Raw genomic sequence first — 27,487 nt, forward strand, 5'->3', positions numbered from 1 at the left:
TGAATGGGGTCAGGGTTCAGGTTTGGGTACTGTTCTGGTATCCAAACTGACCCTTTTTTTTTTACTGTTCAGCCGAACCCGAACATCCAGGGGTTCGCCCATCGCTAATCATGACTACAGAGCATCAATATAAAGCACTATTATTCCCAGTAGCTTGTGTAGGATTTTTTTTTTTAATTTACCCTAGATATTCTGCGATTATTAGGAAGAAAGGAGCACTGACCGGTATGTTTTAGCTATTGTCCTGCAACCTTTAGGCTGCGTTCACACGTTGTGCCTTGATTTATGAAAATTGGTAAAAAAATGCCATGTGATTTTTATCACATGGAAAAAAAAGTTGACTTTTCTTTTCCTTTACCATTAGAGCAGTGAATCTGTGGAATAGTCTCTTCCGGAGTTCTTTCCACCTTAATCCCAAGGGTCAGGAACCTTTTTGACTGTGAGAGCCATGAACATCACATATTTTAAAACTTAATTCCGTGAGAGCCATACAATATGTTTAAAACTAAATACAAGTAAATGTGTGCAAGACCGACACTTTTTTTAAAGTACAATAAGTCTCTGAATTCTTTTTAATAACGTTGTTATGCTGTTGCTAACCAATGATGCTGGACGGATGGATGGATTGAGATATAGCTGGACGGATGGCTGTGTGGATGAGGGATGGAGGGAGGGATGGATGGAGATAGGGATAGATGAGTGTGTGGATGAGAGATGTGTGGATAAGGGATGAATGGAGGGAGGGATGGATGGCTGGAGGGATGAATAAGGGATGGATGGACATATAGCTGGATGGATGGATGGATGGATGAGGGAAGGAGGGATGGATGGGTGACTGGAATCCATAATGTCTCATGCTGTAATCCATCTGTTTTACATGTGCTCTTCAGCATGAATGCTGGCATCATGCCACAGTTCATGCCGAGAAGCAGTGAAGAATGAGCTGCAGCGAATGGGCCCTTGAACTGCGGTGATCACCGCTATCACAATGAGAAAAAGTCTCATGGTGCAGAGGTGAGTTAACCGTGAGAAATTTCTCCTGGTGAACTGCGATGAACTCGCCTCTGCACTGTGAGACATTCTCACGGTGCTAGCGGGGATCTCACCGAGGCCACTGCAGTTCGGCCCGGCTGGAAACGGAGCCTCACTGACTAGAGGTGACCTCGATGACGTCACCATCGATCTCTGAGGCTGCCCTTGCAGCAGTTCAGTCGTCAGTGGTTCTCAGCCTGGACGGTCACATCTTGGCACTGTCCAGGTTGAAAACTGTTTTTCCCCCAGACATGGATTACGGCGTGGGACAGAACGACGGAGAGGTGAGGGATATTGTTGTTTTTTTATTTTAGTTTTATTAGCGGAGAATGAGGGCTTCGGTGGGATAGGCGTTTAAATAAAAATGGAAAACTGTGTTTTGTTTTATTTCTAATAAAGGACTTTATTCTTGCTGTGTCTTAATTTACCATACAACTGTAGGATTAGTAATGGATATGTGTCTTACCGACACCTCTCCATTACGAAGCCATGGGCTTGATGTCACCTGACAATACAAAGGTGACATCAACCCTACAAATATTAACCCCAATTGCTACAGGGCAAGTGGAAAGAGCCGGGCAAAGCGCTAGAATTGGCGCATCTAATAGATTTGCATTTTCTGTGCAGCTGCAGGCTGCTATTTTTAGGTTGGTGGGGACCAATATCCATGGCCCCTTACCAGCCTGAGAATACTAGCCCCCAGCTGTCTGCTTTAACAAGGCTGGTTGTCAAAAATGGGGGGACCCCCACGCCGTTTTTTTAAATTTTTTACTTAAACAATTAAAAAATACGGCGTGCGGACCCCTCTGTTCTTGATAACTAGCCTTGCTGAAGCTGACAGCTGAGGATTGCAGTTCCCAGCTGTGAGTTTTGCCTGGCTGGTTATCAAAAATACAGGGGAACCCACACTGTATTTTTTTTTTTAAATTATTTACAGCACAGGAGCGGCTGAATACTCCCATCCACCGCTCCTGCTCTCGCTGTTATTAGTGACAGCAGGTGTCGGATGATGGGAGCAGTTGTCCCATCGGGTGACACCAGTGACCAGACGTAAACTTTATACCTCTGATCACAGCTGAGCGTTTATGCTGTTTTTTGACAGTGTGGGAACCGCGGCTATCTTACCGGCGTTTATGATTTCACAGCTGATCATAAGCAGTGTTTGCCGTGCTATCATGCACATGATAGCGTGACAAAACACCCAGTGTTTGGGCAGATTTGTCTGAGAGCCTGATGCAGCCATCAAAAGAGCCACATCTGGCTCGCAAGCCATAGGTTCCCGACCTGTGCTTTAAACCATTAGTATCAGGAAGGAGCTCATGTCCTGTGAATCAGAGTTATAAAAACTATCCCTACCCCTTCCTTCATTGACACCCTCGGCCTCTCCTTTCCATTTGTTGAAGTTGATGGACGAGTTTTTTTCTCCCTAAGCTTTTATCAAATTTGAACGCTACAGTTTCTGCCCACTGTTGTGCAATTTTCCATCTATTATTGTCTTTTTTTTTTTTCTGGCACTTAGTATGAAAGTACCGCTGCTAATGTTCTATTCCCTAAAGATCTAATGCTTATGTAATCATACACAGGGTTTATTTAGAAAAACATAACAAATATATATTTATTTATTTAGCTTCCACGTTTACTTCTCTTTTTTTCTTCTGAATATAAGTGCTCTAAAGTCCCGAGGACAAGTTGTGGCTCTTAGGTACTCTAATGACACCACTCTATGAAAGGAATCAATGGGCGTATAAAACAAGAAAAGCTGGACCCGGGGCTGGGGAGAGAGAGGAAGACTTTTTGTACCAGAGAAACATGTGTAGACATACTTGTATCCTGCTATTTGTAATTTCCTTTGTAACCTGACAGATACATTTGTGAGGAAAGGATTGAAAAAATAATTTTCTGCTGCAAGAGAATTGTGCGAGAGTCCCCTAAAGTTTTTATAAAAAATACATATCTTCAGCTGACCTTGTGTCTTATAACACATATGGACATGAGTTTTTGTAAAATGTCCATCTAAGGAAAGGATGTATAACTTGACCATGAAGACTTAAAAGGAACATGTCACATAAAAAAACACAACTTGCAGATTTGGGGTTAATCTGCAGGTTAATAGCGTTGTGAACCTGCCACGGCGCATACACTTAGACCCCCACTGCCAGGAGGACATTAACTTTATTCCCCTCCCCCGGCAGGCTCACTCTTTTATATGTGTTTCATTCACCGCTCAGTGCATAAAGAGCGGCAGCTGTAATAACGCCGGGCACTGACTGACAGCAGGATCACCATTAGGACCCGGCTGTCAGTCAATGCCAGGCGCTGTTAGAGCCACTGCTCTATATACACTGAGCGGTGACTGATCTTGCTTTGGCACCACCCCTGTGACTGGAAGCTGGATGCTCCTATGGGTAATAAAGTTAATTTCCTACCAGCAGTGAGGCTGTAAGTACGGGAAGATTCGGAACGCTATTACCCTGCAGATTGACTCCATATCTGCAGGATAATAGCGTTTTTTCACGTGACGGGTTCCCTTTAAGCCAATGGCTATACCAAGCTGCAAAATCAGAGACTCTTGGCTTTACTGGTCAGAGGTGAGCCGCGCAACTGTAATATCAGCACTCTAGACAGTGCCTTCTCTTAAGGCCGGGATCACACATGTGAGGAATACGGCCGAGTCTCGCATGTTAATACCCAGCACTGCCGCTGGCACTTGGGAGCATGCGCCTCCATGTATTTCTATGTGGCCACACGCTCCGATCTGAGTGCCGACGGCATTGCCGGGTATTAAGATACGAGACTCGGCCGTATTCCTCGCATGTGTGATCCCGGCCTTAGGGTTACTGTCTTGTGACACTTTAAAGGGAATCTGTCAGCAGGTTTTTAGACCCCAAACAAACATCATCTATGTAAAGCAGTTCTCCACCCTTTTTCTCTTTCCGGTCCCACTGCTTGACAGGTGATTCTTCCCTGTGATCTCGCATGGGTGCCATCATTCTCAGGGTACAGCGCCTGTGCAGAAAGGTCCTGATGATGTTACAAGAAGGGAGGGGCGGCAGATCACAGAGAAGAGTGATCTGTCAGTCACTGGCAGGAGGACAAAGAGGGAGGGAGGCCAGAGAGTTTTAAGTCCGGCCAAGTTCCCTTGCACTTGCAAATTCATTTGCGGATTTCTAGAAAACTCTGGCACAGACTTACAATACTGTACAAAGGTATAGACATAATCAACACTTCAGATGTTTGACATAGATAATGTTAGTTTAAAGTCTGAATATCTGTTGATGGATTTCCTTTAATAACAATGCATGTTACAATGTGTTTGGCTATCACTCTATTAAATAATCTTGGTGTATTGTACTTGTACACTAATGTATTACTATTCCCACAAAAGCGCCTTCTAGCATAAGAAGCATGTTCTGTATTGCTTTCTATAGAGAACCTGTCCCATGTCTTATTAGAGGAGTCCTACATTGAACTAATTATCCACTTACTCTTACCTTAAAGGGAACCTGTCAGCATTTTGGCCGCTATAAGATGCGGCCACTGCCTTTCAGGGCTTATCTACAGCATTCTATAATGATCTGACCTGCAAGATAAGAAAAATAAGTTTCGTTATACTCACCCGAGGGCGGTCCAATGCAGTCCGGTCTGATGGGTGTCACAGGTCTGGGTCCGGCGCCTCCTAACTTCTTGCAACGCCGTCCTCCTATTGCTTCATTGCTCCCTGGCATCGTGGTCCTGCGCAATTGTACTTCTCTGCCCTGTTGAGGACAGAGCAAAGTACTGCAGTGCGCAGGCGCCGGACCTCTCCTACCTTTCCCGGCACCTGCGCACTGCAGTACTTTGGTCTGCCCTCTACAGGGCAGATAAGTACGCCTGTGCAGGAGCGTGATGTCGGGAGCGAGCAAGCAAACAGGAGGGCGGTATAGCAAGAAGATGGGAGGCGCCGGACCCGAACTTGAGATGCCCATCGGACAGGACCACCCTTGGTGAGTATAATAAAATTTATTTTTCTTTCAGGTCGGACCGGGGGCTTATCTACAGCATTATAGAATGCTGTAGATAAGCCCTCAAAGCGGAGGCCGAATCTTATAGTGGCCAAAACAGGTGACACATTCCCTTTAAAAAAAAAAAAAAAAAAGAAAAAAATGTTCAACTCAACTTTGGAGTGCAATCATATCATATAATCCCTTTAAAAATATGAAACTTTAATAAATTGAGGTAAACACCCCCCTAGTGCAATAACACAAATAACAAACTCTATACAATAATAACCTACGATAGCCCTACACTAGCCTGCTATCCCTTCCTGACAGTGGAGGTTGGCACCCTAAAAGATACGATTTGGCGCCCCCACTCCGCGGCGCCTGTCCCAGACTCGCCCTAAATGACCCTTATAAACTACAGGTGGGAAAACAATAAGCAAATAAAAGAGATGAAGGATAGTGCTTAATATAATACACAGGCTATTAATGTACAATATATAAAAGACAGGCTATTACATGTAAACATAGAGAAACCTCTTGTATAACCGATAGTAGAGAGTCTTGTCTTTTTGGTTATTAATAGACAACAGAAAATATAGATTCCATAAGCTACCAGTAGATAGTGGCAGTCTTGTCTTTTTGGGTATTAATAGACTACAGAAAACATTGATTCCATATGCATTATCAAATAAAGCAAAAAAAAAAAACTCTCTGCAGTAAAATCAGACAAGCACAGACAAGAGGTAAAAAATAGCGTGGTTCAATAAAGGAATATCAGAATTATATCCATATTGGTTCCCATAGAAGGCAATGGATGATACCTATTGCCAAAAAAAAAAAATTATAGAAACAGCTGGGGGTTAACCCAAACTTAGCTTCCAGCCTCGACGCGTTTCCCCGTCCACACGGTTCATCAGGAGGCACAATAAGGAACCAGCCAATTCATGGATGTGAGGTGTCCAGATAGAGAGGCAAACCTATTCCTCTCTATCTGGACACCTCACATCCATGAATTGGCTGGTTCCTTATTGTGCCTCCTGATGAACCGTGTGGACGGGGAAATGCCTCGAGGCTGGAAGCTGTTTGGGTTAACCCCCAGCTGATTCTATAATTTTTTTTTTTTTGCCAATAGGTATCATCCATTGCCTATTAAGCACTATCTTTCATCTTTTATTTGCTTATTGTTTTCCCACCTGTAGCTTATAAGGCTGAGTTCACACGTGGCGTTTTTTCGTGTTTCCGCGGCAGATTTAACCACGCGATTTTGCCGCGAAAAATAAGCATCCCATGCGTTCCTATGGGATTCTGCAATGCTGTGCTAATGCTGCGGTTTTTACCACAGCGGAATCGCTTTGCGGTAAAAAACGCAGCATGCTCATTAATTTCGCGGAATCGCGGCGATCCCGCACGCATAGGAATGCATTGTTCTGCTTACTTTCCGCATGTGGCTGTGCACACCATACGAAAAGTAAGCAGAACATTTGCGGATGGTACCCACGGTCCGGAGGAGAGGAGACTGTCCTCCGGGCTTTGGGTACCATATCTCTGTAAAAAATAGAATTTAAAATAAAAAATATTGTTATTCTCACTTTCCGACGTCCCGCGCAGTCTTCCCGCCCTTCTCCACGCTCCCGGTCCCAGAAATCCTTTGCGAGTGATGACGTCCGTTCTTGCGGGATCGCGAAGTCTCGCGGTCATTCGCGCGACGTCATCGCGAATGACCGCAAAACGTTGCGATCCCGCGAGAACGGACGTCATCGCGGTAATTCGCGCAAAGGACTACTGGGACCGGGAGCGTGGAGAGAGGCGGGGCGTCGGAAGGTGAGAATAACAATATATATTTTTTTATATATTATTTTTTACATCCTGTCTTTCACTATTGATGCCGCATAGGCAGCCTCAATAGTAAAAAGTTGGTCACACTAATCAAACACTATGTTTGACGAGTGTGACCAACCTGTCAATCAGTTCTCCAAGCGATACTCCAGATCGCTTGGAAAACGATAGCAATTCTGCAAGCTAATTACGCTTGCAAAATGCTAGTTTTTCCGCGGGAAAATCGCGGGAATTTAAAATACGATTTTCCCACGGAATGGAATTCTGGAATTCTCCCGGTAATTTCCGCGAGAGTTCCGTTACGTGTGAAACCAGCCTTAGGGTCATTTAGGGCGAGTCTGGGACAGGCGCCGCGGAGTGGGGGTGCCAAATTGTATCTTTTAGGGTGCCAACCTCCACTGTCAGGAAGGGATAGCAGGCTAGTGTAGGGCTATCGTAGGTTATTATTGTATAGAGTTTGTTAATTGTGTTATTGCACTAGGGGGGTGTTTTTTACCTCAATTTATTAAAGTCTCATATTTTTAAAGGGATTATATGATTGCACTTTTGATATTTCTTCCCTGGTCCTGTGGACATTTTTTTGATCAACTCAACTTTGGAACAATTTTTGTTTGCTGGATGCCAGTTTTTACAGCATCTTTAGTAGCCATGCAACAGCCAAGGTCTGCAAATTGTGGGAGTGACATTCCATTGACACTAGAGAGTCTAGCTGCAAAGTGAGCACTTTTGAATATAAAGAAGCACTCCCATCACTGTTTTTATCCTCTTAATATATTGCAATCATATTATATAGCTCTGTGTACTTACAATTGCTCATTTTGCCTTTCTACCCAGTTAATTCTTCTGTTTTCTCTGCTCTGTGTAGAAACAGGAAGACTCTTGTCTCTGCATTTATCATTCCCCTCTTTATCTCCTGACCCAGCTTCTCTGTTCCTTCTCTCTCCTGACATAAACTTTTGCAGTGACTCATGACTAGTGCAGAGAAAATAGACCTCCTGTTTCTATATAGAGCTTAGAAGGATTCAGCTAGTCAGTTTTTAATCATGTGATGTCATAGAACTAATGGGAAAGAGAAGAATTAGCTGAGTAGAAGGGCAAAATGAGCAATTGTTAGTACATAGTGGTATATGATATGATGACTGTAATATATTAAAAGGATAAATATTGTGATGGGAGGAGTGCTTCTATGCACAAGTAAGGCCTGTACCTTATTGCAACAATTTTTTTAGCAGTAATTTAAGGCAAAATGATGCAAACTAGAATTCAAATTTCCAAAGGTTTGACATGCAGCACATATACCGTACATGGCTGTCCTGTGCATGGAAGCTTTTATTATGGAGCCATACTAACTATAAAAGGAAAGATTCATGCAGCTCTGTGCCTGCTGGAGAATTACAATGTCTGTGTCAGTCACTTCAGGAACTTTCATGTTATTATTGTTCTTTGTGGCATAGTGATCAGTGAGCCTTTGTGTTGCAGTACTGGATTTGCAGATTTTTAGCATTCCACTTGGAACTGTCTGTGTGGTTGATTCAGGCAGATCTCTTTTTAGCAATCTTGCACAGGAAAAAGCATTCCTCCAGAAACCAAGTAACTATTCTTCTCACATTCTGGTGGTAACTACCAAATAAGAATCTTCTATCTTCTATTCCTTTTTTGTTAGAAGGGTGTCCGCTACTATGACATCCCCCTTCTTGAGCTAAAACCTATACTCTCCTCCCATGCTGGCACCGTTCCCGTCATGTCGGCAATCGCGCTCCCTATAAAAAAAATAACCTATACTCGCCTCCTGTGCCTGCACTTTCTCTCCCTTGGACTCCCGCGCGGTCTTGAGACACGCCCAGTCAGCGCTAGCGGCCCTGTCCCTGCCTACATATGGACTGAACACGAAGAGGAAGTCCGGACGTCAGCTGATCCCTGGCTTCCTCGTCATGTTCAATCCCTACGTAGGCGGGGACAGTGACTCCAGCACTGATTGGGTGCCGGCGTCACATGTCACAACACCGCGTGAGAGTTACCGGGAGAGCAATTGTAGTCAGAGGAGATAAGTATATATTTTTTTATTTTATCGGGCCTAAACATTTGGCTCAAGAAGGGGTTGTCCTAGTAGTGGACAGCACCTTTAAAATGTATTTTTTTTATATACATATATTTTTTCATTATTCCATATCTCTATTTAAAAAAAAAAATCATGAATCTTGAAATTTTTACTCTTACCACTAGTCAAAATATTCTATTCCTACATCCTGTTGTTTTGTGCAGTTACATGAGCATAAGCGGAAGAAACCTACCGTAACTTTAATCCTGTTGAATTGTACAGTAGTATAATCTAGGCATGCTCTAATGCAGGGAGGTGGTGAGATGTGACCATCAAATATTGCGAATGAGGGATCCTGTGCACTCTACTATGTATAGAAGTGTTACCTTTCATTGTAATTCTTATGATGATGAGGAGTCTGCTGAAAAGCCTTCTCTACAGAACAGGAATTCTGATTGTAGTGTTTAGCTTAACGACCAGTGTGAAAATTGCATTATTTCTGAAGTGTTTTTTTTTAAATCTAGGTTGCAAAGAAAAAATTGTATTTAAAAAAAAATTGCATGAAATGTTTTAAAAAATAAATTAAACATAAAACTTTATTTGAACAATGGGTCATTTTCAGATGGCACATTTCCTTTACTGAAACTGTCCTGAAATAGTGCATTTTTTCCCCCGCATACGTGCTATTGCTATAGCACAGCTATATAATATGAGAAATACTCTTGTGCCTTTTAGAGATTATTTCAGCTCATCATTTTATTTTGCACATTTAACAGGGTTAAATTTTGCACATAATCTAGATGACCTATCCTTCAGGACCCTATACATATTAGACTAATGTCGATATCAATGAATTCGGAGGATAGTCTAATGTGTATGAGATTCCCTTGACTGTCCCCTATAGATGATGTCGGAGTACAGAAGGATCCGGCATTTCTGATCTTGGACTATCGTCGATCTTTTTGGTAAGCCACCAATAAAGATGTCTGGCAGTAACTCTCCCTTAGGCTGTGTGCACACACTGCGGATTTTGCTGCGGTTCCGCAGCGGTTTTGGCCGCTGCGGACCCGCAGCAGTTTCTGCTGCGGTGTACAGTACCATGATTCCCTATGGGAATCAAAAACCGCAGTGCAGACGGTGCGGAATTTTCCGCGCGGATTATCTGCGGTTTTCAATCCGCAGAAAGAATTGACATGTCAATTCTTTCTGCGGATTCTCCTGCGGTTTGCCATCTCCTCCATTTGAGGAGATGAAAAACCGCAGGGCAAAACCGCAGAGCAATCCGCAGGTAAAACCGCAGGTCTTTTGACCTGCGGTTTCACCTGCGGATTTTACAAAATCCGCGCGGATGAATCCGCACCTAATCCGCAGCGTGTGCACACAGCCTTAGAGACCACAGGATCACTTGGCTGAGCGAGCGTTCTTGTGTATGGAAGAATTGTGTTCAGCCAATAGCTATCTAAAGTGTATGGTGGGCTTTAGAATATGCTATCAATATTAGTTGGGTGGGTTCTGACACCTGGCACCCCCACTGATCCACTCTTATTCACTACGGCAGACAGATGTGTACATTGCATGGAGCTGAACAACATAGCTCTGTTCATGGTGTAGCAGCCGATGCCGAGAACTGCAGATCAGTCTATTTTCTCTTGCCTTTTTTGAGTACTTGGTTTGTTTTTGTTTTGTTTGTTTTTTTTGTGCAAAGCCACCTCCCCCCAAAAAAAGACCAGATGTTGGCTTGAAGTCCATAGGAAATTATGAAACATACACTTTGGTAAAAAATGCCATAATTTGCACCAGATCGTTAGTATACTCAATACAACTGCACCACTCCATATTTATCAAATGTGGCATCTTAAAGGTGTTGTCTCTTTCAAACAATGTTCTGCCATAGCTGCAGTGTGTTAACAGATAGCAAACCATTCTTGCTTACATTCCCTGGGCCGATCCTCCAGGTGTCTGGCTGTGGCGCTGACATGCGGCAGCAAATCAGTGATCTCACTGGAACTGACTGTGTAGATGGAATAACCCCTTCAGAGCCACTGAGTTCACTGATTGGTTGCCGCACTGTCAATATGACATCAGCACTACGGGCAACGCCAGGAAATGGGAGGAGTGGCATAGAATCCACCGGTAGACCAAGGAAAAGTTAGTACATCACGATTTGTTATGTTTTAACAAACTGCTGTAAGGGTAGTACATGTCTAACAGGGATCAACCCCATTATTGATACATTTGGTGGAAATCCAATAGCGCAACTTTTTAAAGAAGCACTCCTCCCATCAAAGTTTTTTTCCCTCTGAATATATAGCAGTCATCATATTATATGACACTGTGTACTTACAATTGTTCAATTTGTCCTTCTACCAAGACCGGTGTTAGCGGCAGGCAGACTGGGTAGCTGCCTAGGTCCCCAGGGGCCCCCAGCCAGTGGTGTGCCGCTTATTGCGGCACACCACACGGCCGATATGGGGCCCGTGAGTCAGGAGGGCCTGCCCTGCCCGGCGCCAGCCGCTGCTTCCCCCCCGTGCACCGCATTCAACTGTATCGGCATCACAGATGTGACGCTCCCTCTCCCATCATTCCCTTCTGCCTCTGACACTGTGGGTGCGCGATGATGTCACTTCATCGTGTACCCGCAGTGTGCCAGGCAGTGCAGCTGCTGCTGATGAGACCGGAGCAGAGGCTGCATTATACTCTTTTGGACTATGGGCAGTGCAATCTAATATATAAAGCTCAAGTGTGTGTATGTATGTGTGTATGTCCGGGATTGGCATCCGCACCGTCGCAGCTACAGCCAAAAAATTTGGCAGAGTCACACGTCTGGACCCCGAGAGTGTCCTAGGCTATGTTGTGAGGCGAAATTTTAACCCCGCACGTTCCAATTCACCAAACAATTTTGCCCCTATCTACATAATGGGGGAAAAAGTGTGTGTATCAAGCCCCGCTCCTCATTATGATGTCATAATGGTTGCCATGGCGACGCTGATGTCGTCATAGGTTGCAAGCCCCGCCGCTCACTATGATGTCATAATGGTTGACTATGGGATGGAGGATGTGTGATGGGTATATGGGCACTGGACTATGGGATGGAGGATATGTATGACGGGTATATGGGCACGGGACTATGGGATGGCGGATATGTATGATGGGTATATGGGCACTCGACTATGGGATGGCGAATATGTATGATGGGTATATGGGCATGGGACTATGGGATGGAGGATGTGTGATGGGTATAGGCATGGGACTATGGGATGGAGGATGTGTGATGGGTATATGGGCACTCGACTATGGGATGGAGGATATGTGTGATGGGTATATGGGCACGGGCCTATGGGATCGTGGATATGTATGATGGGTATATGGGCACGGGCCTATGGGATCATGGATATGTATGTTGGGTATATGGGCACGGGACTATGGGATGGAGGATAATTATAATTTGCTATAACTAACCACAGTTAGTTACTATGCCCGGGCAGCGCCGGACTCTTCAGCTAGTATACTATATGTATTAAATGGGACCTGCATTATACTGTATCGAGGACTATGGGGAATACATTATACTATATGTTGAACTATTAAGGAGTGTATTATACTATATGGAGGAGTGTATTATACTATAATAACTAATAATCTTTATTTTTATATAGCGCTAACAAATTCCGCAGCGCTTTACAGTTTGCACACATTATCATCACTGTCCCCGATGGGGCTCACAATCTAAATTCCCTATCAGTTTGTCTTTGGAATGTGGGAGGAAACCGGAGTGCCCGGAGGAAACCCACACAAACACTGGGAGAACATACAAACTCTTTGCAGATGTTGTCCTTGGTGTCCTAACCACTGAGCCACTGTGTGCTATATGGAGGACTGAGGAGTGTATTTTAATATATGGAGGACTATGAGGAGTGTATTCTACTATATGGAGGACTATGGGGAGATTATTATACTATATGGAGATCTGTGGGGCACATTATATTATATGGAGGACTATGGCGTGTGCATTATACTATATGGAGGACTATGGGGTCTATTATACTAAATAATCAAAATGCTGCTTATTCATTGAGTAAGAGGCTTGTTTATGCCATGACAAAAAAATCATTGTTCTCGGCAGCACATTGCCCAGTGAAAACGGCAGATATGTTGCTGATAACATGATGATTTTGTATGGGGACAGATTGATCTGTCCCTATCATTATTACTCAGCCGGTGGAAAGAGGCCAGGAAACAAGCGTCGAACGACTTCAACATTGTCCATCACGCTCATTTAGCAGCCTGAACTCAGCACATGTAAATACAACCAAAATGCTTCTGTGTGATGTGCAATATATGAGCATTTGGGGCCCCATTTTAAACTTTTGCCCAGGGCCCAACTTTGCCTAAAAGCGACCCTGCCTTCTACCCAGTTATTTTTCTCATTTATGACCTCACATAGGTAAAAACTGACTAGCTGAATCCTTGTAGGTTCTATGTAGGAACAGGAAGTCTCTTTTTTCCCCTGCATGAGTCATCATTAGAACTACAATTCTACACAGTGTTATGATATGATGTCTAAAATATATTGAGGATAAAATGTTGATGGGAGTGTTTTTTTAAGCAAGGTTGTACACTTCTCAGTGTTCTATGTGATCCTGAGTGACATGTCGCAATGCAATTTTTTTTTTTTGTGTGTGTAAACTGAAAATTATTATGCATGTATATTAGTACTCTTCCCAATGTTAGAAATGTGTCAAATGTTGCATGTTAAGGCAAAATTTTGTAAAAATTATGATTTTTATGCATGTTAAAAATGGCTGCAACATAAATCAATAGATTCAGGTATTTTTAAAAATAAATATGACCTGTCTACAGTGCGCTTTTTTGTGGCTTTTATGCACAACTGCAATCATAAATTTGTTGCTCTTCTTGCGAAGGCTAACCACACCTTCTTCTCTGGTCTTTGTTTTTGTGTAGGTACTTGTGATGAGGTGTTATCCGAGCAAGCCCGTGAGCTAATAGAGTATATCTGGTGCGCTCGAAAACTATGCGCGAGTCCCTTTGGGCTTCAGGTCTCGCGGCTGTTCGACAGCTGCAATACATGCAGGGATTGCCTAACAAACAGACAATCCCTGTCAAACATTAATATGAATACTTGTAATTATTATATTAATATAATATTATAATGTTAATATTTCAGGTTACCAAATTTGAGAGAACTTTTTCTAACATATGACATGATCTAGATAGGGAATTGTGATCATTGATCTTTTTCTGCCCTTTGATTTCTAGTATGTTTCGGTGTGTAAATGCAATTTCTGTTTTTTCACACTACAACTCGTGTGATTCCATGAAAAATGCTGAAGTCACATGATCAGTGAATCGCATGACTTGTAATTAAGAAAAATGCAAAAAGAGACCAAAACAATGCTGCCCAGTGCTCAGAATGTGAACCAGCCAGAAGAGGGGCGTTGTCTCCACTCACCAATCAGTAAGCTGCTGACTCATACTTATCCTCTGCAGTGAGGCCACAAGCGTGTGATCACACACACACAGTGACGCAGCGCTGTGCACTGACCTGGATCCATAGCTAACATGGCCTTGAATATTCACTCCTTTTATGTTTTTTTGCCTGATTCATCATTTGTGACTTATCAAAAAGATTCAAAATTAGTTGCAAATGTATTTAATTTGTATTTTAATTTTTTTTGTAACATTTTTATGAAACACACGACTTTTACAGTAAAGAGACGCAAAATAATGATTAAAGATCTGAAAAAAGGACAATTTTTTTGCTTTGCATAAAAATTCATGTTGAAGAATTTAACGCAAAAAAACTCCAGTGACTTCCAGAATTCAAAAGAGTCACTTAAAACCCCGCAAATGATGACTCTGGTCCTTCATGCACCTCTGTGTAGCGCTCCTGCCGTTCTCTCTTAATATGAAATGCTCAGTGGTTTATTCCATGTAATGCTAGGAAGAATTACTTGAGAAGAGAGAAAGTCAAAGCTATTTCTGTTGATTTTTTTTTATGTACATTTTTTGTCCTTGAAGCATTTAGCAAAGACATAACATCCCAACACCACCTTTCTCCTTGGCTCATACGTCAGATGATCAACATTTTCTATACCTAATGTGTCCAGTAGTTCAGGATCTCCTATTTTCAATCCATAAATCCCAGAGAAAAGCAAGCAAAAACTGTTAAACACATGGAAATGATCAACACAATATTATATGTAATAAAGCATAGAACTACAGTATGTATATTTACTATCCTGTTTAAACTCTTGACTATGAATTGTACATCAATATTTTTATTCATTCTTCATCTTACCATCCCAGTATACAGTTGTGGCCAAAAGTATTGACACCTCTGCAATTTTGTCAGATAATACTCAGTTTCTTCCTGAAAATGATTGCAAACACAAATTCTTTGGTATTATTATCATTTAATTTGTCTAAAATAAAAAAAACACAAAAGAGAATGAAGCAAAACAATGATCATTTCACACAAAACTCCAAAAATGGGCCAGACAAAAGTATTGACACCCTCAGCCTAATACTTGGTTGCACAACCTTTAGCCAAAATAACTGCGATCAACCACTTCTGGTAACCATCAATGAGTTTCTTACAATGCTCTGCTGGAATTTTAGACCATTCTTCTTTGGCAAACTGCTCCAGGTCCCTGATATTAGAAGGGTGCCTTCTCCAAACTGCCATTTTTAGATCTCTCCACAGGTGTTCTATGGGATTCAGGTCTGGACTCATTGCTGACCACCTTAGAAGTCTCCAGTGCTTTCTCTCAAACCATTTTCTAGTGCTTTTTGAAGTGTGTTTTGGGTCATTGTCCTGCTGGAAGACCCATGACCTCTGAGGGAGACCCAGCTTTCTCACACTGGGCCCTACATTATGCTGCAAAATTTGTTGGTAGTCTTCAGACTTCATAATGCCATGCACACGGTCAAGCAGTCCAGTGCCAGAGGCAGCAAAGCAACCCCAAAACATCAGGGAACCTCCGCCATGTTTGACTGTAGGGACCGTGTTTTTTTCTTTGAATGCCTCTTTTTTTTTTTTTTCTCCTGTAAACTCTATGTTGATGCCTTTGCCCAAAAAGCTCTACTTTTGTCTCATCTGACCAGAGAACATTCTTCCAAAACGTTTTAGGCTTTTTCAGGTAAGTTTTGGCAAACTCCAGCCTGGCTATTTTATGTCTCGGGGTAAGAAGTGGGGTCTTCCTGGGTCTCCTACCATACAGTCCATTTTCATTCAGACGCCGACGGATAGTACGGGTTGACACTATTGTACCCTTGGACTGCAGGGCAGCTTGCACTTGTTTGGATGTTAGTCGAGGTTCTTTATCCAACAGCCGCACAATCTTGCATTGAAATCTCTTGTCAATTTTTCTTTTCCGTCACATCTAGGGAGGTTAGCCACAGTGCCATGGGCTTTAAACTTCTTGATGACACTGCGCACAGTAGACACAGGAACACTCAGGTCTTTGGAGATGGACTTGTAGCCTTGAGATTGCTCATGCTTCCTCACAATTTGGTTTCTCAAGTCCTCAGACAGCTCTTTGGTCTTCTTTCCTTTCTTCATGCTCAATGTGGTACACACAAGGACACAGGACAGAGGTTGAGTCAACTTTAATCCATGTCAACTGGCTGCAAGTGTGATTTAGTTATTGCCAACACCTATTAGGTGCCACAGGTAATTTACAGGTGCTGTTAATTACACAAATTAGAGAAGCATCACATGATTTTTCGAACAGTGCCAATACTTTTGTCCATCCTTTTTTTTGTGTTTGATGTGGAATTATATCCAATTTGGCTTTCGGACAATTCTTTGTGTTTTCTCATTTAAGAGAAATTAGATGAAGATAATAATACCAAAGAATTTTGTGTTTGCAATCATTTTCAGGAACAAACTGAGTATTATTTGTCAGAATTGCAGGGGTGTCAATACTTCTGGCCACAACTGTGTGTGTGTGCATATATATATATATATATATATATATATATATATATATATATATATATATATATATATATATATATATATATATATATATATATATATATATATATATGTCGGTTAATTTTTACCACACTCCAATCATTACGTTTGCTGCCGTTTTATTGTGCTTTGTTTCGTTTTTATAAATATTATGTTGGACTGACTGGTCACCGTGAAGCTTGTCTTTTTTTGTTGGGAGTTTCGTGAGACTTTAGATCTAAAATCTCATGGGTAATTACGCTATAACCGTGTATGTTATCTGATTTCTACAGGAGGTATTGCCGGTGGAATAGAGATCTGCATCACATTTCCCACAGAATATGTGAAGACCCAGCTACAGCTTGATGAGAAAGCTAACCCTCCACGATACCGAGGGATAGGTGAGTAGCAAAGTGTGTTTGGGAGCATGAATGGTAAAAAAAAAATCACTGATGAGAAAAGCAAAAAGTTTTTTTGTGGTATTACTTAAAAAAAAAAAAAGTCTAACTGATTGTGTGTCTCCCCTTTTACTCTTTTAGTGGACTGTGTGAAGCAGACAGTGCAGGGTCATGGGGTGAAGGGGCTGTACCGGGGGCTCAGTTCTCTACTCTATGGGTCCATTCCAAAGGCAGCTGTAAGGTAAATATACAATGGATATAAAAAGTCTATACACCCCTGTTAAAATGCCAGGTTTATGTCATGTAAAAGAAAAAAATCATACCAAGAAAAATAATTTAAAAACATTTTCCACTCTTTAACGGAAGTCTGTCAAAATATATTTTAAGTGGGCTATGCAGTGTTGTAGGGGACTTGGCCCCTATGACAGGCATACTAGCACTTTTCCTGGTACAGTGCCTGAGAAAATAACTTTTTAACCCCTATACAATTGAGGCAGCCCTGGTGCACCTTTGGCTTGGCATATGAATTAAAAGTTATTTTATGCAGTGCTAGTATGGTTGTTATAGGGCAGTGATTGAGAACCTATGCCAGAGGGGGCACTCGGAGCCCTCACTGTGTGCACGTGAGCCGTCACCCCACCACTGTGACCTTTTCTCAGGCACTGCAGTGTTTGGGCTGGCAGCCCTGTTCTGCCTGCGTTTAATTTATTCTTGCACGCGCACACAGAGTCGTGCAGGGAAGAATTACCTCTTGATCAGTGCCATTGGACGTATTTTATGGGCGGAGCTAGCACACGATGCTCTCCTGTCCCACAGATGAAGACCAAAGGGCATGTCTAGTGCCTCCTGTGATGCCTGTACCAGCCCCATATATCTCATGTATGCATACACCAACCCCAAATGTCTTCTGTGATGCGTGCACCAGACCCAAATGTCTCTTATAATGTCTGCACAAGCCCCGGTGTCTCCTGTGATGTCTGCACCAGCCCTAGTGTGTCCTATGATATATGCAGCAGCCATAGTGTCTGCTGTAATGCGTACACCAGCCATGTCTCCTGTTATGCGTACATCAGCCCTAATGTCTTCTGTGAAGTATATACTCCAGCCCAAATTATCCTGTGATGTATGCACCAGCCCCAATTGTCTCCTGTGATGAATGTGCTCCAGCACCAGTATCTCCTGTGATGAATGTGCTCGAGCACCAGTCGCTTGTGATGTATGTGCTCCAGTACCAGTGTCTCCTGTGATGTATATACTCTAGTCCTAACATCCCCTGGGACATATATGCTGCAGCCCCAATGTATCCTGTGATGTACATACACCAGCCCCAGTGTGTCATATTCTATATACTTCACCCCAGTGTTTCCTATTCTATATACTCCAGCTCCCGTCTTCTGTGATGTAAAGTGTTTTTCGGACTATAAGACGCATATGACTTTAGGATGCACCCTAGATTTAGGAAGCAGAAAATAGGAAAAAAAGATGTAACACTTTTTAAAGATTGACTTCAGTGAAACTTCAGTGGTGTAGGGTAGGAGAGGGGGTTTAACATTTTATATTCCTCTAGTAGAAATATGTATTTGTAAGAGATGTATGGCCGGCAGTTAACTAGCATCTGTCCTTAGGCGGCAGGTCTCACAAAGGTGATAGCATATGTTACCCTCAGAAAATACAGTTTTCCTGGTCTCCGGCCCCAGGGGGCCTTCCTGAGAGCACACAGAATTAGAGACATTTCACACCTTCTGGTCCCCAAATTGCAGCCTGACACTGTATATTTACTATGAGAAAGAAAGGTTGCACAAAGAGTGTTCTGAGAAAAAATAACGTATTCATTAGGTAAAGTAGCCATGGTCCAGTCACAAACCAGGAATTAGAATATTAACATGAGAGGCTGGACTAGAAATCTGATCTCCAGGTTAAATCTATAAATTAGTCCTTACACAAAGAAAGTAAATCACAGTTGAGGGACAGCCAAGTTGATGTTATCCATTTCATATTCTTCCCTCCCTCAGCAAACAGAATACCAGACTGTAAAGTTTAGATATTTCTGTAAGTTTCTCCCTTTTATTTTTTATAACCATTTTGCATATTTGTCACTTGTGATTTCCATATTTTTATATTCTTTTATTGTAAGCACTGTACCTTTTCTACTAAAGCTTAAAACTTTAATAAGTTTGAACCTTATGCTTGTAACATTCCACCATGTGAGTGGACAGGTCTTTGCGGTAAACACTGGCACGCTCAGGGTTAAAATTAAGCCATACAGTTTAATATTTAGACAGTTCCAGCAGCCATTACACTGTCTTTTAAACCTTCAGCTTTAACACATGGATGCAGATACAGTCTCTCATTGAAAATACTTCTCACTGACCCCGGTCAGTATAACTCAGTTGTCAAGACCGTTAACAGTTAGATCGCCACACAGGTTCCCAGGTACCTCTTATCCACAGAGGCACCCTATAGCCACTTCTCACACAGTCTTTCACTGACCCCTGTCAGTATAAAACACGGTTGTCAAGACCGTTACCTGTTGGATCGCCCAGACAGGTTCGCGGATCCCTCTTGTCCTCAGAGGCATCCGATAGATATGAGTTCACACACAGTGTCTTTCTGACCCTGGTCAGTATCACACGGTTTTCAAGACCGTTACCTGTTGGCCACGCAGGATCCCAGATCCCTCTTACCGCAGAGGCATCCTGTACACATTTCTCTCTGACCCCGGTCAGTATCACACGGATTTCAAGACCGTCAGCTCCTCTTGGTTCGGAGTTGCCGCCACGGCTTCCCCAGGCTATGCGACGTCCGAGCCTGGAACATGGGCGCTCTATCTGGGCTGACAGACTCCAACACACTCCCTTCCATGTGCAACACACCCTCCTTAGATAGCCTGTAACCACTCCCAGTTACCTACCACATGGCTAGTCACATGATCATGACCTCATCACAGGTCCTGCAGATTCAAAACCACACACATATCTTCAGATAAAACGGGGTACAGTGAGCCCCCTCACCAGTGTGTGCTACATAGGTAGCCAGACCCTCCCAACCCTCAAAGCTACCCGTAGCATGGACCCAAATGTGAACAACAACTACTTAAGAAAACACTCTGGGCTACAGTGGGGAAAAAAAGTATTTAGTCAGTCAGCAATAGTGCAAGTTCCACCACTTAAAAAGATGAGAGGCGTCTGTAATTTACATCATAGGTAGACCTCAACTATGGGAGACAAACTGAGAAAAAAAAATCCAGAAAATCACATTGTCTGTTTTTTTTCATTTTATTTGCATATTATGGTGGAAAATAAGTATTTGGTCAGAAACAAGCAATCAAGATTTCTGGCTCTCACAGACCTGTAACTTCTTCTTTAAGTCTCCTCTTTCCTCCACTCATTACCTGTAGTAATGGCACCTGTTTAAACTTGTTATCAGTATAAAAAGACACCTGTGCACACCCTCAAACAGTCTGACTCCAAACTCCACTATGGTGAAGACCAAAGAGCTGTCAAAGGACACCAGAAACAAAATTGTAGCCCTGCACCAGGCTGGGAAGACTGAATCTGCAATAGCCAACCAGCTTGGAGTGAAGAAATCAACTGTGGGAGCAATAATTAGAAAATGGAAGACATACAAGACCACTGATAATCTCCCTCGATCTGGTGCTCCACGCAAAATCCCACCCCGTGGGGTCAGAATGCTCACAAGAACGGTGAGCAAAAATCCCAGAACCACGCGGGGGGACCTAGTGAATGAACTGCAGAGAGCTGGGACCAATGTAACAAGGCCTACCATAAGTAACACACTACGCCACCATGGACTCAGATCCTGCAGTGCCAGACGTGTCCCACTGCTTAAGCCTGTACATGTCCGGGCCCATCTGAAGTTTGCTAGAGAGCATTTGGATGATCCAGAGGAGTTTGGGAGAATGTCCTATGGTCTGATGAAACCAAACTGGAACTGTTTGGTAGAAACACAACTTGTCGTGTTTGGAGGAAAAAGAATACTGAGTTGCATCCATCAAACACCATACCTACTGTAAAGCATGGTGGTGGAAACATCATGCTTTGGGGCTGTTTCTCTGCAAAGGGGCCAGGACGACTGATCCGGGTACATGAAAGAATGAATGGGGCCATGTATCGTGAGATTTTGAGTGCAAACCTTCCATCAGCAAGGGCATTGAAGATGAAACGTGGCTGGGTCTTTCAACATGACAATGATCCAAAGCACACCGCCAGGGCAACGAAGGAGTGGCTTCGTAAGAAGCATTTCAAGGTCCTGGAGTGGCCTAGCCAGTTTCCAGATCTCAACCCTATAGAAAACCTTTGGAGGGAGTTGAAAGTCTGTGTTGCCAAGCGAAAAGCCAAAAACATCGCTGCTCTAGAGGAGATCTGCATGGAGGAATGGGCCAACATACCAACAACAGTGTGTGGCAACCTTGTGAAGACTTACAGAAAACGTTTGACCTCTGTCATTGCCAACAAAGGATATATCACAAAGTATTGAGATGAAATTTTGTTTCTGACCAAATACTTATTTTCCACCATAATATGCAAATAAAATGAAAAAAAAACAGACAATGTGATTTTCTGGATTTTTTTTCTCAGTTTGTCTCCCATAGTTGAGGTCTACCTATGATGTAAATTACAGACGCCTCTCATCTTTTTAAGTGGTGGAACTTGCACTATTGCTGACTGACTAAATACTTTTTTTCCCCATTGTATATCACAGGGAGCTGCCATCCCCGGGACACATACTTTCCATTAACCACGCGACCACCTGTCACACCACATGTTCTAAAAGAATCCATAGCCTTAGAGTGTATGATCCTTGTGATTGGCAGACAGTTGTACTAGTAGTAGTAGTAGTACTTCCCGGAACTCATCGCCCCTATGTTCAGTGAGTGGTGGCAGCATGTGGTCTGTGTTGGGGTGTGATTTATGCTCCCATTGCAGCATAGGACAGAGGTTGAATGCTGGACTGAGTGCTAGGAGATAGATTAACCCTTGCAGGCGCAACCCCAAGTCACGTGCTGAGAAGCGGGTATGTGACAATTCCTTTTATACTACAGAACAATCAAAGCAAGATTGCTATACAATCCTTGTAAACCAGTGGTGTTATGTTTATTGCTTCATTGCTTGGCCTCTACCACTGTAAATCTTAAATAGAATGATGGTCAAACATGCACTCTGCCACTATATTGAGGCAGATTTTGAAATTGGTGGGGGTCTCTGTGTTCAAATATTCCCAAGCAATGATACTTCTGTATGAATCCTGCGGATTGGCATTTTTAGATCTTTAGTAGGAAAGCCCCTATGTCCTATTCCAGCTGGTATGATGGCAGTTTTTGGGATCCATATGAGTAAGAAACTTAATTTTTCTGTCATATTTACATGGAAGAAAAGTAGAAGCTAAAGTGCTAAAGATAGGGTGCACAGATCGCATGCAGCCGTGTGCGATAGTAGGGAGGAGATGACCGGAGGGGGCGGGCAGTGGGCGGGGCTTAGCGGCGCCGTGCGCTGCATGTAGATACGCTAGTGTGAAACTAGCCTTAGAAACACAAAAAACTGCAAAGTGATTTACTATCATAGCGAGATAAAAAAAGGTTAAAGGAGGATCGTGGCGATGTGTCTTCCTTCCAGCCGGACCTGTGCTTTCATTCATGCTAGCACACACAATGTCTGAGATGTTCTGTACAGCCTTTAAAACCTGTACTTTAGGAGTTAGCAGGAGGGAGAGGTGTGAAGTGGACAGGATGTATAGCCAACTGACTAGAGTCTGAGGTTGAGTTATGCTTCTCCTAGCGCTTTGCTACCCTCCTTCCCCCACTGTGAGTGCTGCCAGCCTCCAGATGATTTTGTTCATGCTATGAAGTGCGTCCTATAGTCAGAAAGATACGGTATATGCTCTAACTCTATTAGGTCTCCTATGTGATGTAGAAGCACCAGTTCCACTTGAGCAGTGATGAATTTCCCACTTGCAGTTTATTATACATCTGTGTTTGGTACAACCTACTGCTGCAAGTTCTTTACAAAACTTATCATCACAAAGAGTCAACTGTGCTCTAGACTGATGCAAAACTGGAAAAGCAATTGCAAGTAGCAACATCTTCACTTCCACCTAGTATCTCAACTGTGTCAAAGACAAGAAGTTCCAGCCATCACATTAGGGGTGAATTAATTGTTTGACCAAATATACCAGGATCATTTTTTAGACCCTTGATCTAGAACAAGCTGCTTTAGTGGTCTCTAGCAGGACAGGAAATAATGATGTCCCATTCGTTGGTCAGTTGACCACTAAGACCTCAGATAACTGGAGAAAAATATCATCAGATATGCTTCTGCTGATACCACAGGCCTCAGTAGTTAAGTAGCCAAACAATGAGACTTTATTGCTCCATGTCTAGCTGGAGACCACCAGAGTGCCTTGTGCTGGAGCCAATAAGTCAGTATACAGTGCCTTCAGAAGAATACCCACAACACCTTACCCTCCCGAGAGCACCCGTAGCACAGCGGCTTCCCGAGAGCACCCGGAGCACAGCGCCTTCACGAGAGCACCCGGAGCACAGCGCGTTCATGAAAATCACATTAGTTTAGTTTTGTTGTGTTTTTTGTTTGTTTTTTTTAAACTCTAAATTTTTATTAAAGTTTTAACAATTTTGACAAATAAAGGAGAGTCAGGTTAAGGTTTTACAGTACAAAGCAGAGGAAATAAGGATAATGTCAATGACTCCCCAATGACATTGCAAAGTACAACCCAAACAGTTTATCAAACAATTAACCCAAATGTAAACAGATAATAAGACAGGACACACACCGTAAGGAGAGGAGGGGAAAGGGAAAGAGCAAGTGTCAGAAGAAGGGAGGATCCAGCATTCCCTTATGGAATTTGTTACTTCTTTGTGCCCAAAAGTAATCCCATGGAGCCCATATTAAGTCAAAATTCTCCCCACTTGCATTCAAAATCGCTGTCATATATTCCATTCTTCAGATGTCATTAATTCTATAAAGGAAATGAAGGTGTGACGGCGGGGAAACCTGTCTCCAGTTGAGGACGATCAAACATCTAGCCACAGTAGGAATATGTAGTAGCAGTTTAGCTGGCCTTTTCCCCATCCCTAGCAGATATATAGACAGGTCCAGATCCACATCAGTAACCCTGGAGATCAGCGAGCCCACCTCCCTCCAAAAATTCCCAATCCCCAGACACGACCAGAAAATATGATACAGCGAGCCCACATCCGAGCCGCAACGACAACACACATCTGGGATTGAGGGGTTCAGTCTGTGAAGGAGGTCAGGAGTGTGATATCAGAACATAAGTATCTCATACTGATTTTCCTTGTAAAGAGTACAGAGAGACTACTTAAGCTGCCCTTTCCCAGATGATATGCCAGTTTTGGGGCAAGAGTTTCTTTCCCAGAATAGTAGTTTTGTTATTTTTATTTGCCCTGTCAAAATTATTTCAGTTTATCAATGGATTTGTACAAATGATGGGGACATTAAGTAGAAAAAGTTCTGAAATGATTCTTCTTGGTATGTTTTTTTTACATCTCAAAACCTATGGTTTTAATAGGGTTGTGTAGACTTATTATATTCACTGTATGAGCAATTTGAAATTGTCTTCAATGAACTTTACAATCATCTGAACACAATGTAATTATCCTTAAATTGATTTTCTTCATATCCCTCTCTGAAGTTTTCTCTTCTTACGCATAACTTGTTTCCAATCGTTTTTATTTTCCCTATAGGTTTGGGATGTTTGAGTTCCTTAGTAATCAGATGCGAGATGCCCAGGGGAAACTGGACAGTAAGCGCAGCTTAGTGTGTGGACTGGGGGCTGGTGTGGCTGAGGCTGTTGTGGTGGTTTGTCCTATGGAAACTATTAAGGTGAGCATGCCTACATGTTTGTCTCCAGAACAACTGCTGTTTACTTGCGATAACTTGCGTAATACGTTCTGAATCTCTATGTTCCAGTGGTCCCTAACCTCTCTCCAGCTCTAAAACCCCAAACATGCTGCATTCGACTGTCAGGGCATGTTGGAGGTCGTGAATTGGCAACGGCTGAAGGATTACATGTTGGGGACCACTGCTATACTCATGTCACACTAGAGGGTATTATTATCATTCTGGAAAGTCAAAGGAATTAAAAATGGAATGTAGAGTCTATACCCAATTCTTGTCAGGGATTAATAAATAGTAATATTATTTTCTATAGTGCCACCATATTCTGCGCACTTTACAATTCAGAGGGGACATGTAAAGACATCAGGCATTACAGAGAATAGCATAATTCTGTGATTACCAAGAGGAGAGAGGGCCCTGCTCACGAGTTTACAATCTATTAGGATCTAGGGGAAACATAAAAGGTAAAAAAGTGAGTATACTACTCTGAACAAAATTAAAAACGCAGCTCTTTTGTTTTTGCTCTCAAAATCGACTTTTTCTATGTGCACAAAGGTCTCAGGTGCATCCATCCACCTCTCAGGTGTGGCATATACAGATTGTGATTAGACAGCATGATTATTGCCCAGGTGCGCCTTAGGGTGGCCACAATAAAAGACCGCTCTAAAATGTGCTGTTTTACAGTATTGCAAGGGTTGTGGGGGGTACAAAACCAGACAGTATCTGGTGTGACCATCATTTGCCTCACATAGTGCAACACATCTCCATTACATAGTGTGTGGCCTGTGGAATGGTGGTCCACTCTCCTTCAAGGGCTGTGCGAAGTTGCTGTACATTGGCAGGTACTTGAACACGCTGTCATATATGCCGATCCAAAGCACCCCAAATCTGCTCAATGGGTGACATGTCTGGTGAGTATGCAGAGCAGGAGCCGAGTGTCATTAGCATATCGCATCCAATGCTCTCTAATCGGATGCCATGCACTAGTGTGACCCCGGCCTAACTTAAAATTACTGAGGAGACACAGAATACAAAAATAACTGCACTCACAGGGATTCAGTCTACCTTAATGGTTCTTGTACAACAATACTGGTAAATTGAGCAAAAGTGGCCCTTAACTCCTTTCTGACATCTGACATACTATCCCGTCCATGGGACCCGGGCCCCTATGCCCATGGACGGGATAGTACGTCATAGCGATCAGTGGCGCTCACGTGGTGAGTGCCGCTGATCGCGGCCGGGTGTCAGCTGATTATCACAGCTGACACCCGGCACTGTACCAGGGGTTTAGGGAAGCATCGGCAGGGAGGGGGCTCCCTCCATGCTTCCCTGAGACCCCCGCAGCAGCGCTGCACATTGCCTCCTTCCCTGCAGGTCCCCAGATCCAAAATGGCGGCTGGGACCTTCGGGGGCCTGCAGTGAGGCGGCTTCCTCATGCCTGCAAAGCGTCGGCATGGGGAAGCCTGCAGCACTGCCTGTGACAGATCGCTGGTCTGTCACAGCGATCTGTGATGTGACAGATCAGCGATCTGTCACATGACAGTTATGTCCCCCCTGGGACATTGTAATAAAGTAAAAAAAAAAAAAAAAGTGTAAAAATAATTTATAAAAAATCGCTAAATAAATTTTAAAAAAAAAAATATTCCCTAATAAATTCATTTTTTGGAACTAAAAAAACACCAAAACAATAAAAGTACACATATTTAGTATCGCCGCATCCGTAACGACCCGCCCTATAAAACTGTCCCACTTGTTAACCCCTTTAGCGAACCCCTTAAAGAATAAAAATAAAAAACCAAGCAAAAAATAATGCTTTATTATCATACCGCCGATATTTTTTATATAAAATTGTTTTTATTGCATAAAAGCGCCAAAACATAAAAAAACTACATAAATGAGGTATCGCTGTAACCGTACTGACCCAAACAATAAAACCGCCTTATCAATTTTACTGCACGCGGAACGGTGTAAACGCACCCCCCAAAAGAAATTCTTGAAATGCTGGTTCTTGCTCATTCTGCGTCCCAAAAATCGGAATAAAAGCGATCAAAAAAAGTCACGTGCCCAAAAATAGTACGAATAAAAACGTCAACTCGTCCCGCAAAAAATAAGACCTCACATGACTCGGTGGGTCAAAATATGGAAAAATAGCTCTCAAAATGTGGTGATGCAAAAACTATTTTTACAATAAAAAGCGTCTTTTAGCGTGCGACAGCTGCCAAAAATAAAAACCGCCATAAATAGTAAATCAAACCCCACTTTATCACCCCCTTAGTTAGGGAAAAATAATAAAATTTAAAAAATGTATTTATTTCCATTTTCCCATTAGG

The 27,487-nt window shown here is 42.7% G+C and overlaps 1 protein-coding gene across 1 annotated transcript in view; it reads left to right on the plus strand.

Annotated features, from left to right (window-relative positions):
• SLC25A1 (solute carrier family 25 member 1) overlaps positions 1–27,487 on the plus strand; it is a 59,249-nt gene that overhangs the window by 14,026 nt on the left and 17,736 nt on the right. Inside the window, exons 2-4 of the mRNA XM_073559144.1 lie at positions 17,158–17,265; positions 17,404–17,503; positions 25,004–25,142. Of these exons, the coding sequence (XP_073415245.1) occupies positions 17,158–17,265; positions 17,404–17,503; positions 25,004–25,142 (347 nt within the window). The remainder of the gene's footprint in view (positions 1–17,157; positions 17,266–17,403; positions 17,504–25,003; positions 25,143–27,487) is intronic.

Source organism: Dendrobates tinctorius, unplaced genomic scaffold (assembly GCF_039654945.1).
Source record: "Dendrobates tinctorius isolate UK_male_01 unplaced genomic scaffold, ASM3965494v1 ptg000265l, whole genome shotgun sequence".
NCBI lineage: Eukaryota > Metazoa > Chordata > Amphibia > Anura > Dendrobatidae > Dendrobates > Dendrobates tinctorius.